The sequence below is a fragment of the Aedes aegypti genome, chromosome 2 (genome assembly GCF_002204515.2).
Source record: "Aedes aegypti strain LVP_AGWG chromosome 2, AaegL5.0 Primary Assembly, whole genome shotgun sequence".
Classification (NCBI taxonomy): Eukaryota; Metazoa; Arthropoda; class Insecta; order Diptera; family Culicidae; genus Aedes; species Aedes aegypti.
The window spans coordinates 285,487,064-285,502,890 of record NC_035108.1 but is presented as its reverse complement, the minus strand read 5'-3'; the positions used below and the strand labels follow the sequence as shown (position 1 = coordinate 285,502,890).

Sequence of the window (15,827 nt, the reverse complement as noted above, 5' to 3'; positions counted from 1 at the left end):
TTTTTCAAAAAATCCTAGAATTTACCATTTTCTTTAGATTCTTTAAAGTATTTATTTTTAGAGCATGAAAAGATTTTTGTATGAGATTCCTCAAAATAGTGTCGAAACAACGAAAGATAAGTGATTATTTATAATGTTTATAATGTGAATGATTTAGGATAATTAAAACCTCTAATGAATACGAAAAGCTGTTCCTTAATAATAGCTCTGCAAGAAAGCATAAACAAATTCCGCCATGGAATTGAGAAAGAAATCTTAGAAATATGGGCTATGCCAATAATTGAATAAAACTATTTCCGAAGAAAAGTTTCAAGGAAGTTCCTTACAAATTATTTGTGAATATCTTGCTACATCCAATTATTCGCAATTATTTTGCTAAATGTTTCTCCAAAGTTCCCTTTACCGCTATGTTACCTTTGGAAACAAATTTATTCCGGTTTTTTTTTTCAACAAATTACCTCTGAAGATTCCAGAAAAAAAATAAAGAAAATTGTTGACGCAATATTTTGGAAATATTTCGGAAAAACTTGAGATAAACTCGCCGAAGAATTTTGAAAGTAAAGTTTTTGGGAAAACTATTTTAAATTCCTTTTACAGTGGAATATTTTGTAGAAATTGCAGCGAAATATCTCAGATTTGACTGAATTAATGATTTCTAGAGGAGATATAACAAAAAACTTTTGAACTTTGAAACATATTCCGGAATCTATTTTGGATAGAAATAAGACATAGAAAAATAATTATCCTCCAGGAGGAATTCACGTTGAAAGTGTCACTATATCATTTGATTAATTTTCAAGAGATTTATAGAAAATGTTCTGAAGCCATTCTTTGATACTCCTTGTGGAACTTGATTATACTAAAATTCCTCATTATATGTCAAAGAGTGGCTTCAGAAGTTTTACTACAATATTCTTGGAAGTAAATTAAATATTTTTTAGAATATGTATAAATTAAAAAACACAAGTTTTTTATTGGAAAAATGTAGTTTAGAGTTGAAGTTTTCTTAAAAAAATAAGCAAAATCATAGAAATAATTAAGGCTAATACAAATATTAATGTTCTTTTATGTTCAAGACAACTTGGAAGGTATGAGGGGCGATATTTTTCTTAGCTTGAACAATATTAAATACCTTACAAAAAATCAAAAAAATAATGGGTCTTTTTTTCTCCCCTTTTAGATTTCTAAATTTTCAAAGAAGAGTAAGGTACGGTGGGGGAAGTGTATCAGTGGGGTAAGTGGACCATTTGTCAATATTAAGGGGGCAGGATCCGTCATTAATTTCGGAATTTTCAAAAGCAGTTTTTTCGTTCAAAATCAATAAAATTTACAGGAAAATCTGTTCACTGTATTCTATTCTCCAACTGAAAAACAGTGAACACATTTTCATGGAATAATTTTTAGTTTTGTACAGAAAAACTGCATTTGAAGTTTCGATGATGACGATGATTACGATGACGGAGCGTTGATCGTTAAGCATAAATACTTGAATATGATGAAAGTTTTCGCACCATTGCTTCTTTTTAGGTTATATTCTTACGCCCACACTGATACTATTGCAAAACTGTTACTACACGTACACTAACACAAGCAAACTTGTTAGCTGCAAAAAGTAATAAATTTGAAAATTGTTTTCCATCAATCAAAAATCCATTGTATCTCTGTCTTAAATCGAATTCTATTATTTTTTTTAATTGAATGATTCACAATGAAAAATATGTAATTTATGTAAATAAATACAAATATATTGGACATGGTACACTAGGGTGGGGCTTATTTCCAAAAATCTTCCGTAGTCAGGATTTACAAAGTGGAAAATAATCATCGGTCCCAAAATAACATCCTGTGAAAAAATGAGAATTTTTGGTGAAGGTTTAGAGGTGGCGCAAAGGGCGTAATTGCAGTTTTCCCATTTTAGTGAAGTCTGAAAAATTTTGGTATGCTTTTCAGCTTGTTTTGGTGATTTCAGGACCCTTAAGGGCAAAAAATCACCTCAAAATTGCGATATCTCCACTCTTGTAGATGCTAATTGAGGAAATATATACTGCTTCGCGACTAAAAATGGGTGAACCAACGTGCGAAGTTCGATTTTTGACCAACTTTGCCGTGTCGCGAGTCACTTCGCTATAGTGCGCATCTATGCCATCCACCGTGTGCATTATGCGCACTATTAAGAATCGAGTTGCGACGCCGTGAAATTGGTGGAAAATCAAACTTCGCACGTTGGTTCACCCATTTTAAGTCGCGAAGTAGTATATTTTATGCATGCGAATTTTGGCCCTTGAATAGGTTATGCTGACTGATTACTATGAACCCGAATAAGCATTTTAATAGCTGAGGAGGATTCCTATGCTAGTAGAATGGAACAAAGAGCAAAGAAGAATGAGAGAAAGAACAAGAACACAGAAGAATGTAAGGTGGGGAGGGAGGTGATATCTTGAGTGTAACTGAGGAATCTTGAAAAATCTCGATTTTACGCAATGTAGAAAAATTCCAGTAGAAAACGATGATAATATTGAGTTCTTAATATGTTCTACTTCAGAAATATTTCGAGCAATTTTTCTTCAAGTAGGGGAAGAGCACCAATTTTTGACCCATCTCTAGTTTTCAACCCATGCATACGATTTTAGATTACTCTTTATGGAAAAATTGCAGTAACGGCTAAAATGTCATCAACTCCATATGCGAAGTTTCATCATTATTCTCCTGGTAGATATAAATAAATGCATGTCAATAAATACACTTCACTGCTTTAGTTCAATAATCGTTTGATTGTTTTTTTTTCCTGAATGTTGATAGCAATTTATGGAAAGGGATCGTTGCAAAATATACATCCTGGAGATTTGGTTTTATTCGAGAGGTTTTCAACCTTTATTTCTTGCACCCTATAGAAGCTCGTGCACTAATTTGAATTTTGACTACCGACTTTTTCCTTCTGCTGTTGTGTATATACATCGATTTCAAATACAGGTGTAGAACGATGTATTGCAACTGCATTTGTTTGTCCGAAGCTATGTTGAAGGTGTTGTGGCGAAAGTGAAGTATTGGAAGCCCAAATTTATTTCTGAAATGGCATCATAATCCAGAAATTCCTGTGGGAATTCTAAGAGGAACTGTTGTTGCTAGAGAGCAGAAATCGTTTATGGATTTACCTAATAAGGAAATATCGTGCAGGTCAAAATCCGTACACCTAAGAAATGAATCTAAACCCTTCCACTTCATATAAAACGCCTTTTATTTGTATGAAGTGTACGGATTTTGAGCCTCTATAGCCCCTCCTCTGTATTTTTTTCATTTTATAAAAGCAATTGCTGGATTTATATTAAACAGAAATTCTAAAATACTAAATTAGTGTTAAACTTGCATATAATCACATCTCATACATCCAACCGAGACATTTTCACGGTTCCGCAGTTCAATCTAATATAATATAATCAGTTAAACCCTCCCACCTGTTTCACCCACCCCACCTTACATTCTTCTGTGTTCTTGTTCTTTCTCTCATTCTTCTTTGCTCTTTGTTCCATTCTACTAGCATAGAAATCCTCCTCAGCTATTCATATGCTTATACGGGTTCATAGTAATCAGTAAGCGTAACCTATTCAAGGGCCAAAAATCGCATGCATAAATATATTTCATCAAATATCATCTAAAGGAGTGGAGATATCGCAATTTTGAGGTGATTTTTTGCCTTTGAGGGTCCTGAAATCACCAAAACAAGCTGAAAAGCATACCAAAAATTTTCAGAGTTCACTAAAATGGGAAAACTGCAATTACGCCCTTTGCGCCACCTCTAAACCTTCACCAAAAATTCTCATTTTTTCACAGGATGTTATTTTGGGACCGATGATTATTTTCCACTTTGTAAATCCAGACTACGGAAGATTTTTGGAAATAAGCCCCACCCTAATGGTACACTTACCCCTACTTTTCAATGGGGTGGGGTAAGTGGATCAAGAATAATTATCATCTATTGGCAGACTGCTTACGTGAATTTTAATAAGCTTTAATATCCGACAATGTTGTTTTCCTTTATTTTGTTCCGTTCCCAGCTTGAATTTGTCAAATTGACCATAGAAAATTTGAATTAATCCACCTAAAAGCTTTTTCAACCTTTCTGGTATAAAAAAATATAAAAAAGAATAATAATTTCAAAATTTACACGAAACTTTTCGTGGTTTATCTAAGCTTAGTTGTAAAAGAGCAAAATATACTAATTTTCCTATCGAAAGCATAGTATCGTACCTTATTTGACCATATAAATTGTTCTAGACAGATGATACACATATATTCATAAATAAAATAGTAGGATTTCAGTTTGGTATTCAAAAGTAAATGTAACTAATATTTTAAACCAAAAGTGTTTTTCGAAAATATCGTTAGGAATAATCCTACAATACTTCTGTATAACTTATGCGTATAAATGGATGAATTTTCTCCAAATTTTTCTAGTTACAATGTTTTTTTTTGTTCAAATTAGTATGAACTAGTACATACATACTTTTTATTATATCTTGATTAAATAAATATACTTTTTAATTTTAAAGTATTAAAATGTAACATTACTAGCACTAATAACAAGAACGAGGGTAATATCATTCTTATTAAACATAATCACACTACATTTGTTTCGAGAACAGATTTTTTTAATGGTGATCCACTTACCCCACCATGGTGGGGCAAGTGGATCATTTGGCGAAAATTTTTAAGTCTCCCATACTCAATACATAACAATCAGAAAAATCGAAATAAATGACGATTTGAAGTATAATAGTCCCTAATTTGTTATCCACAGAAAAAAGTTTGAGTTACATTATTCACGTTAGCTGTACATAACAATGAAGTTAACCATTGATTTTTCTGTATCCACTTACCCCACGGTACCATATAAATGAAAATTAATATTTGTATCAGCCTTATTGCTGGAATAAAAAAAAACTATTATCGATTTTATTGGACTTTTCCACACCAGGTTAAATTTCTTTCATCCATCTAAAGAAAATTTAGCCAGGTTGAAAATTATTAAAAAGTTTTGTTATAAATTAGGCCATATTTTTAAAATACACAGTTAAAACTGTCAAGCTCAAGGCAATTCTAGTGATCCTTTGTATGAGAGATAAGCGGAAGTAAAATGGAATGAGTTGGCAACAGACCAGCAGTGCTGAGTTTGCTCGGCTTCGAGAATAACATTGTAACACAAACATGACTTCCTCATTGCGGAAAAGTGTATTTTGTTTCGTTGTAGATCTTTGAGCTACATTTCTAAACTAATAAACAGCAGAAAAAAAACAACAACTAAATATCGCATAACCAAAATACTAAAAAAGAAAAATATTTCATATATTTTTCTCTATGTAAAACAAATTTTACCGAAATAATTTCAAGTGGATTACATCACTCCAAAGACGCTTTGGCAGTTCTAGCTGCTGGATTGGCTCACACTTTGACAGAAATATCAGCTTCCGCGAATCTCTCTTATAAAGGATCACTAGGCAATTCCAGTCTAAAGAATTTTGCTTTTGTAAGCTTTTGAGGTTTACATGTACACGACGACCACGTGTCAAATGTACAAATTGAAATTGAAACTGCGAAAAGAAACCACGAACTCCGGTGGGGATCGAACCCACAACTCCTTATTCGCTAGATGGGCCCTTCAACCAATTTTTGAGTAACCTCCCAAAATTTGAGCTCATTTGGATGAAAACTGAGACTGCACAAGCCCTTCAAAGTTTGTAAGGGAATTACTATATGAAAAGCATGTAATTCATTCAATCGGTCATAATGTTTGCCCATGTACTCTTGAGGGTTAGAGCTATGCTGATACTGTTAGATTAATGCGACCAGATGTGTCCCGGAAATAATCCGGAACGCTTGTCAGATCTCATCCCCAATTAAGCGCTGCCTATGTTTGATGTGTAATTTACATTCATATTTAATCTAGGACATGTACTTCATATTAAGTTAGTTGAAATAAAAAGTATTGACACTGTACTGTCAAGTTAAAAATTGCTCTGTCCCAGATAATCCGGGACGTCTGGTCACTTTATGTTAGATACATTCGTCAGCTACAACTTTGCCGAAGACCACTTCCAAATTGGACGACTCAGTAATTGATTATTGATTTATATCCAATCGGAAAAACTTCATCGGTGCTCATTTATCATCTGAATCTTCGTCGAAGATTTCCAACTCATATAAAAATCAAAAACTGATTATTGAGAATCGCGGAATAATTAAAACATTTGACCACAACCGCAGTTTTGGGACCGGTTCAGATGGAGCTCTCAAAAAACCTCCAAGTATTCCTTCTGGAAAACCTCCAGAGATTCTCCAAGAAATTTCTCGAGGGATTCTTCAAAGAAAGAACTTTCGAACGCAACCGTGTTTTTGGACCACTTTCATTCCTTCAAGGTTTTCTCTGTAAAAAATCATAAGGAATTCTACCAGTTTAATTTAGCCACAAATTCGACCAAGGAACATGATCCATAATTTCCGAAAGCGGATTCCTTCACAAATTTTTCCATTATTTTTACCAATTTTTCTTGAGAAACTTTTCTAGGAGCTTCAACAGAAACTCTAGAGTAATTTTAAAATTTTCTTTCGTTTTTGTGTCAATAACAATTTCGCCGTTAATTTCACCACATAAATAAAATTAGCCTCCAGCTAGGTCGAAAGCTGATAGGAAAAGTTGGTTTTCAGTATGACACGGAGTTATTAGTTAGAAAGCAAATACACAGCACACTCACTTCACTGCAGTACAACTTACATTTTGGGAGCATGAGATAATGCAGTACGAGCCCTCCAAATGATAATGGTGATCCCTTGAAGTTGAAAACAAGATTTAATAAAATTGCAATCAGTATCACCGTTGAAACAATAGTGATCGGGTTTGTTGTGTAACTTTAAACAATTGTATGGAGACTGGATACTGTTTGAATGGATCAGAAATTTATGAACGAATGAATTGTTATATAACTTTTATATCAAAACTGTGAATATAAATTGAAAGAACGTTTGGCAAAAATAAGTAAATTTATTGGTATTCATCAATCCATTTCTCTAGTTTCACTTATAAAGCATGATTTATGAAAACTGCATTTTAAATATATGGTTTCCTAATACGAAAAGTTCGATATGATCAAGTAGCACGAAACATAGTGGTTTACGATATTCAAGAAACGAGTAAAGGGCTTTTCTGTAAAACACGATTTTTAAAATAACTCGCAAAGCGCTCTCTTCTAACAAGATATCAGTGTATTAGTTGAGATTATCACTATCGTCGTCCTTGGTCTCAAGTGAACGATATTCCGATTCAGCCGAGTCGCTCACGTCGTCTGACAGGGGATCACTGGAAGCTACTACCGACAACATGGCCATTGCACCACTGATGTCCTCCGCAGTGCCACGGAAGCCAACATTGACCAGTCCAGTCGGGGCGGCGGGAATGTCCACTACAATACTACCGGTGCTGGTGTTCAACATAACACCATCAACTACATCAGTTACTTCGGCAATGGTTGGGCATTGATTGTGCTGTGTTGCTGCCTGTTAAAAGTTGGTGATGTGAAATGGTAATGAGTGGTAAGGAGTGATTATAGACTAGAGAGCAAATGCTGTTAGTAATCAGAAAATTGTATGTGTTTGAAAATGAATTTTGTAACATTAGTGAAAAAGGATATAACGGTATGGCAAATCAGGCGATAATGAACTAAGGTAGAGCGAGGCAAGATGAGCACCTTATGGATAAACCGATGTTTGGAAGAAGAGATCACCTATATTTACATTAAATTACATGGACCTGTTTTCCTCTATCATGTATTCTATAATTTATCCAAGCCCAACAATAAAATTGTTAAAATTATTTTTTTTTACTCAAGGATGTTTTTGGTTGGCTCTGAAATGCTATTAGCATTCCCTATTTCATTCTGTCAATTATTATCAATAAACAGTCTAGCATTGGTACGTGTTACATCAGTCCAGGGTGTCCATCCATCCGGGAAATCCGGGAAAACCGGGAAAAACCCGGGAATTACAAATGGCCGGGAAAAATACGGGAAATACCCGTGAATTTGGAGAAGACACCGGGAAATTATGTGTTTTGAACATAAGAATACCGGTTTGCTTCAATTCCAAACAATATTTTGACAGAAGGCTTTCAAAAGGCTGCCTGGTACTTTGCATAATGACAAGTTGGACTGACTTGGTCTATTTCTCTACCAAATCAGTCCAACTAGTCATTATGCAAAGTACCAGTTAACGATTTCTAGTGTTTTCTCTACCAAAATCCTTTAAAATAATCGTTGATTTCCAGGGATATTGTTGTGTTTTCTGAAAAATTTTATTTATTTCTTGTGAAATGTTGTGTAGATTTTTGGCGGCCAATTATTGAAAAACAAAAAATCAAAGAAGATTCTATGGAACATCAATAAGATCCTTGAAACGTCTCTAGAAGGGTTACACAGGGATTCCTGTCAAGATTCTTGGTAGGATGCTTGATAGATTTCCATTTAGATTCATGACAATTTTGTTATGAGATCTTTGCAGTAATCTTAACGGGAATAAAGGCGATAATTGACCAATTTCTTCGAAAGATAACTGAACCTGTTATAAGAGGATTGCCAATAAAGTTTCTAGTGGATTATATTATTATTATTTATCTTCATTTAAGTATATTTTCGCCCAAGGCGAGTTCACCATTCTAGTAAATTCTAGGAAAGATTCTTGACTGATATTTTCTTGAAATTCTTATTAGATTCGTAGAGATTGGCGAAAAGCAGAGCCAACACATATATAGCAAATTTCTTGGAATATTTACTAGATTCTTAGACAAATTCATCGAAAATTCCCTTTGGCAGGATTGGACTTACTGATGATACTGATTCATGGTGAAGCCTCTTCAGGATTGCTAGTTTAACTAGTCCTAGATCTATGACAAAGTTCTTATGAGGTCCCTGATAAGATTTATGTCGATTTCTGCAGATTTACAGTTAATTCTTCCAATCATTACCAAGTTGGAAATCCCAAACATTTCTTGTAAAATTATTCGTGAATTCATGGCAAATTTTTTATGGATAATTTAATAGCGATGTCTTTTGGGTATTCTTGGGCGGGCAGTCATTGGTTGATTTCTTGCCAATTTCGATCATAGGGCTCATTTACAAATTTCATAACGCTGAAGGGGGTGGGTGGGTGTTCTCAGCGCCGTAGCGTGGCCTCATGGCGCCCTTGGCGAACCTCCATTTCAGCGCCTCTCAGTCAAAGCTTATCGAAACATATCATAAAAATTTGATTTTTTTATTTATTTTGAGCTACAAGAATTTATATGAAAATCATCAAAAGTATCATAAATAAATGAAACACTATCTTATCTTTAGAACACAATAAATTACTGACTAAACTTCTGTTAGAAAATATGTATATTCTTTTTTTAATGGAAATTATCTGAGAACTTTTAAATGTTATCTGAAAGATGCTTTAAAAAATTCCGAAGAAATTTACAGTTAATATGACTAGAAACAAATCTACTGAACCTACTAGATGTTTCAAACAAAGTTTTTCGTTGCAAATTTTGCAGAATAAATATGTTTTTAAAGAAATTCTCCTACACAACCATTTGTTTCCAGGTAGTATTTTAAAAATCAATTTTTGCCCTGAAGAACTGGAAGGAATTTAGGAGCTTTTGCCTGAAATACGATCCGAAAGTCATAGCAACTTCTTACAAAATTAAGAATGTTTTACAAAGACAGGATAGGACGGTTCTGAGATAGGATAGGATGGTTAAATTGTTTAATTTAATTTTTCAGGAAATTCATAGAGAAATCAAAGTAAACTCTCTAAGATTTTTAGGGATATTTTCTAGAAATTTCGTGTAGGTTTAGTCAAGATATTCTCTAAAAGTTTTATTGCAAAATAGTTTGAAAAAAATGGTCAAAGTTTTCAAAAATTGCACAACATTCTGTCAGAATCACACCTATAATTATGTGAAAGACCGGTCAAGATAAAGCAAGAGCTCTGCATAGAATCCTGCCCTTGATTTTGTGAGAATCTCGCCCATTGTGGATCACACTGAGGATAATGTTAGATTACACAGCGTAACAAAACGACATTTTTGCGTGTCTCAAGGATTACATTGTATGTCCCATGAACATGAATTTCACCAGATCAAGATTTTTTTCATGAATCAGCCATGGACCATGTCTAACGCATAATTTCGAAGGCATTCTTAGAAGTTAATGAATTGGCCCTTTCGTGAAAATTTAGTCTACGTTAAGATACACAAAGCAGATATTTGTTCATATAATTTCAAAACCTCTCTAAACTTCATATGAATTCTAGCAGCTGGACGATCAATAAATAGAAATGTATCTATCTATATCTATCTATTTATCTTCTATATAAATAAAAATGGAATGGTGTTTGTATAACACGAAATGACATAAGAAAGAGCCAATGGACTTACATGACTCTTTCACTGTTGTATTCTCCAAGTGCTGCGACGTGTTTGTGTTTGGAAACCTCTCATGAACAGCTGGAAAATCATCTTAAAACTTATCTGGCACTTTGTATGGGAGTTTTACATAGCGTCTTTCAATGGCCTACTTGAATCCGGGACAGCTAGTAAAGATATAGATACATACCTTTTTCCAAAACACTTTCGATACTCTGTTTGGAGCTACCAGTATTTTATAAATATAATCAAACATAATTTACCAAATAATTTAGTTAAACTTCACTAAATTTAACCATTTTCTATCAAAATGAGAAAATATCAAAAGCAGAAACCTTTTGTCATCTGATTTTAAGCATCCGGGAAAAATCCGAGAATTGGAAAATTGATTTTGAATGGACACCCTGTCAGCATTAAGTAACTATACTTACGCTTATGTATCTGAGGATATTGTTCGGCCTTAGCAATCTTGAATAACGGCGCTTATGTTTTATTATGAGCAGAAAATTATTCAATTTATTCTCAATGTAGAGATATGCAATGCACTATTGTTTCTATTATTTGCTTTTTTATCATACATAGCATTTTTTCTTGGCAAATTCGCAATAAATATAAACAAATATAAAGGATAAAAAAATGTATTATTAAGTACCTAGCTCAATCTTATAAATGAACGTTACATAATGGAAATAATGGAAGTGAACATAACCCTGGTAGACGACCAAACCTCGCCTTTAGATTGGATGCACTTTAAAGTTTTGTATGTTTTTTCGTAGCTCGGAAATTTGAACGATTTTCATTTTTTCAACTACGATCAACCTATCACTGAAAAAACCTGGTGGTATTAAAATAATTTCGAACCTTGTTTGCCCTCAGTTACACATAAAATAAAATATGTTCCAGAACAAAAATTAAAAATTTATTATTTCAAGAGTACCGTAAAACTTTATTTTTTATCGTTGTCAAAATCAGTAACCAGAAATGACATAGAGAAAAAATGAAAAAGGATCACTATCAAACATCAAAAACCAAAACTCAAAAACTCGCGAACTGGGGGTGCCAGGCTGCTGTCAAGCTCAAATTTTCGTCAAAATGATCCGAGTATGCCTAGAAGTGTGCGGTCATTATTTCGTCACGCTAAAAAATGTTATACATTTTAACACTTCAGTCGTCGCGCTGTTGTATTTTGTACAACAATCATGAAAAAACCTCGCTTATCGTACACAGCATCAGCGTTGTGGTTCTGACGGTGACAAACCGCGCGACGGCTGAAGGGTTAAAGTGTCACAGAAACTACACACTGAAAATAATGTTGTAGTAACTTTAATCACGACATTGTTGTTACCACAACTATTTCGAAATATTGTTAAATTGAATGAAATAATCATATTAATAAAAACAATGTTGTTCAAATTACCATGTTCACAAAGCTATAGCACTGTACTTTCAACTATGTTTATGTAGTCAAGAGATATTCTTCTTGAAGTTGACTTGACCACATGTTCAGTAACAAGCAACAGCAAATTTTTTTCGATTTTACCATGCTCATGGTAATAATAAAAACAGAGAATGTGTAATCTTTACTACCGTGCATTTATATCCCTAACTCCCATTGAAGGACGCCATTTTGTACATTGATTTAGTAACGAAGACAGTAGCTATTTGGAAGCAAACTAGAATTGGTATATCCAAAATGAATAGAACAATCGGAAACATTTAACAATACAGAAATTTATGGTGATTTGTTTTTCGAGTTCATGAACCAATAGTTTTAAGATTGAGCTGACTGAGCTGCTGTTGGATGTATTTCGTTTTCTTCAATGCATGTTGCAGGTTTGTTTGTTTTGAAATAGTTATTTTAAGAGATTTGGTGTTATGTTGTGAATTCGTGTGCTTTATCGTGAATTACAGAAATCCCTCGGATCGGTTTTCATGCTCTGGCATCTTCAGTGAATTATCCATCAAGAAGGCAACGGAAGATCAGCGTTAACCAGCGTTCTTCCTGATTTAACATCGCTTCTACAAGCTGACGGAAAACGGATTCATCGAGCCGGGAGTAGCGCTCTTCAAGGCAGATCTTCTTCAGCATCGCATCAGTCTGAACATGACAGCCAGTCACTGTACATGAAGGTCAGCCAAGAGTCATGCCGGCGACCGTGGATGGCCAACTGCCTTCAGTGGTATCCGGATCATATCTCCGGATCTGACAAAACGCAAATTTTATTTGTGCAAAATATTTATTTATTTGCGTGAACTCATTATTTATTTAGAATTGAAATTTGTACAAATTGCCATTGATCAGTTCAAATTAATTATTATTATACACATATTTACAATTCTATATCATGCATCATGCGTGGACCTCGGCATCGCACTTGATGATATTCAATAAAAGAAGCGTCCAGTTAAACCTACTACACAACTCTTATTACTTTAAATGCAAATGATGGTTGAAAATTTCACTTATAGCTGCGTTTATAGTTACCATGGCCCAACATTAAAAATTACTACACGATTGTAGTAATTTTTAATGCAAGAGATGGTTGAACAAATAACTTTTATTCGTCATCAATATAACTATGAAACATGGTAATTTTGACTGTTTCGGTCTTGCGTTGCCGCCATGGTAAAAACAACGACACAAGGTTTTCGAAATGAATGCATTGGGAAGTCTGCACAAATAAAGTGGTGCTGTGCATTTAATTTAAACCATCAACATGGTATTTTTTACCACAATGCTGTTTTCAGTGCACTGAAATGAATTTTATTGTAGAAACTACTGATTCCATGGTAGAATTAAGAACTGCACTAACGATTTTCAACCGACTACATTAATCTGTCAACTCTACTAAAACATAGTCAACATCACTACACAAGAAAATATGTTAGGTATATTTAACCAGAGTTGCAGTATTGATGACTAGAAACATTCTTTATTTGACAAGGCTGGCATTATACTTTTGACTACACTGTGCTGTACGGTGGGGGTCACGGATTGAAAAACTATGTTTTGTAGTGGATGCAACCATGGACATGGTCGCATTTATTGCACTGCTCAGTGATTTTTACCAGATTGTAGTAAACTTGACAGATTTTTGTAGTCTGTTGAAAATCGTTGGTGCAGTTCTTAACCCTTATCCTCTCTTGATACGTTTTTAGCATTCGTAAAAAGACTCAAAAAATCATATCTCCGTTATTTCTGGAGCGATTTTGAAAATTTTACCACCAATGCAACCGGTCACTTCTCTAGTTTCCATATGTCATACCGAATATGATATTGGCCACATGGTTCCGGAGTTATTCCGGGGTGCAGTGGGGTAGGTTTTTTCCCGGATGATGATCCACTTACAAAGTGCTTCAGAAACCTGGACTTCGACATGTCATTCTTCATGATTTATCAAGAAGAGGTCACTTTGAACCACTTTGGGCCTTTCTGGCCACTTTGGCTGCATTCCGGTAGTCTTCCGGTCACTTGGTTCCCCTGGGGAAGTGGCCATTTACGGACTGGTTATGAAACAGAGCTTGCGACATATCAAACTTCAAGATTTCATGGACCAATTATATTGGTGACTATTTCAATCGTTTTTGGACACATTGGCCACGTTCCGGGAGTCTTCCGAGCACCTGGTTCCCTCAGAAAAGTGGCCATATATGGACCGGTTATGAAGCAGGGCTTGCGACATATCAATCTTCAAGATTTTGTGAAACAAATATTGTGCAGACTATTCCAAGTATTTTCGGTCACTTTGGCCACGTTCCGGAAAGCTTCCGGATACCTGGCCCCGCGGGAAAGTGGCCATACATGGATCAGTTATCAGATATGGCTTGCGACATATCAATCTTCAAGATTTTGTGAATCGAGTATAGTGCAGATTATTTCAAGCATTTTCGGTCACTCTGGGCACGTTCCGGAAATCTTCCGGATACCTGATCCCGCGGGAAAGTGACCATACATGGATCAGTTATCAGATAAGGCTTGCGACATATCAATCTTCAAAAATTTGTGAATCAAATATAGTGCAGATTATTCCAAGCATTTTCAGAACTCTGGGCATGTTCCGGAACTCTTCCGGATACCTGGTCCTGCGGAAAAATGGCCATACATGGATCAGTTATCAGATATGGCTTGCGACAAATCAATCTTCAAGATTTTGTGAATCGAGTATAGTGCAGACTCTTCCAAGCATTTTCGGTCACTCTGGACACGTTCCGGAAAGTGATACCTGATCCCGCGGGAAAGTGACCATACATGGATCAGTTATCAGATAAGGCTTGCGACATATCAATCTTCAAAAATTTGTGAATCAAATATAGTGCAGATTATTCCAAGCATTTTCAGTAACTCTGGACACGTTCCGGAAATCTTCCGGATACCTGGTCCTGCGGGAAAATGGCCATACATGGATCAGTTATCAGATATGGCTTGTGACAAATCAATCTTCAAGATTTTGTGAATCGAGTACAGTGCAGACTCTTCCAAGCATTTTCGGTCACTCTGGGCACGTTCCGGAAAGTGATACCTGATCCCGCGGGAAAGTGACCATACATGGATCAGTTATCAGATAAGGCTTGCGACATATCAATCTTCAAAAATTTGTGAATCAAATATAGTGCAGATTATTCCAAGCATTTTCAGTAACTCTGGACACGTTCCGGAAATCTTCCGGATACCTGGTCCTGCGGGAAAATGGCCATACATGGATCAGTTATCTGATATGGCTTGCGACATATCAATCTTCAAGATTTTGTGAATCGAGAATAGTGCAGACTCTTCCAAGCATTTTCGGTCACTTTGACCACGTTCCGGAAAGCTTCCGGATGCCTGGCCCCAGGGAAAGTGACCATACATGGATCAGTTATCAGATAAGACTTGCGCTATATGAATCTTCAAAATTTTATGAATCAAGTATACTGCAGACTCTTCCAAGAATTTTCAGTAACTCTGGGCATGTTCCGGAACTCTTCCGGATACCTGGTCCTGCGGGAAAATGGCCATACATGGATCAGTTATCAGATATGGCTTGCGACAAATCAATCTTCAAGATTTTGTGAATCGAGTATAGTGCAGATTATTTCAAGCAATTTCGGTCACTCTGGGCACGTTCCGGAAATCTTCCGGATACCTGATCCCGCGGGAAAGTGACCATACATGGATCAGTTATCAGATAAGGCTTGCGACATATCAATCTTCAAAAATTTGTGAATCAAATATAGTGCAGATTATTCCAAGCATTTTCAGAACTCTGGGCATGTTCCGGAACTCTTCCGGATACCTGGTCCTGCGGGAAAATGGCCATACATGGATCAGTTATCTGATATGGCTTGCGACATATCAATCTTCAAGATTTTGTGAATCGAGTATAGTGCAGACTCTTCCAAG

At 35.2% G+C, this 15,827-nt stretch overlaps 1 protein-coding gene and 1 long non-coding RNA gene across 9 annotated transcripts in view; one reads left to right on the top strand and one right to left on the bottom strand.

Annotated features, from left to right (window-relative positions):
- The window catches only part of LOC5564855 (RB1-inducible coiled-coil protein 1), an 85,189-nt gene that overhangs the window by 4,177 nt on the left and 65,185 nt on the right, over positions 1-15,827 (bottom strand). For 6 of the 8 annotated variants that reach the window (XM_001649124.2, XM_021845256.1, XM_021845252.1 and 3 more), the window contains one exon: positions 7,233-7,545. The exons of 1 other annotated variant lie outside the window; for it this stretch is intronic. In XM_001649124.2, the coding sequence (XP_001649174.2) occupies positions 7,258-7,545 (288 nt within the window). In that variant the 3' untranslated portion in view covers positions 7,233-7,257. Of the gene's footprint in view, positions 1-6,766; positions 6,822-7,232; positions 7,546-15,827 lie in introns of those variants that run through there. One more of the 8 variants, XM_021845257.1, reaches the window with a different exon arrangement.
- Positions 11,693-12,861, top strand: LOC5564818. The gene is made up of 2 exons (XR_002500584.1): positions 11,693-12,280; positions 12,359-12,861. It is a non-coding gene; the product is annotated as an uncharacterized LOC5564818 (long non-coding RNA).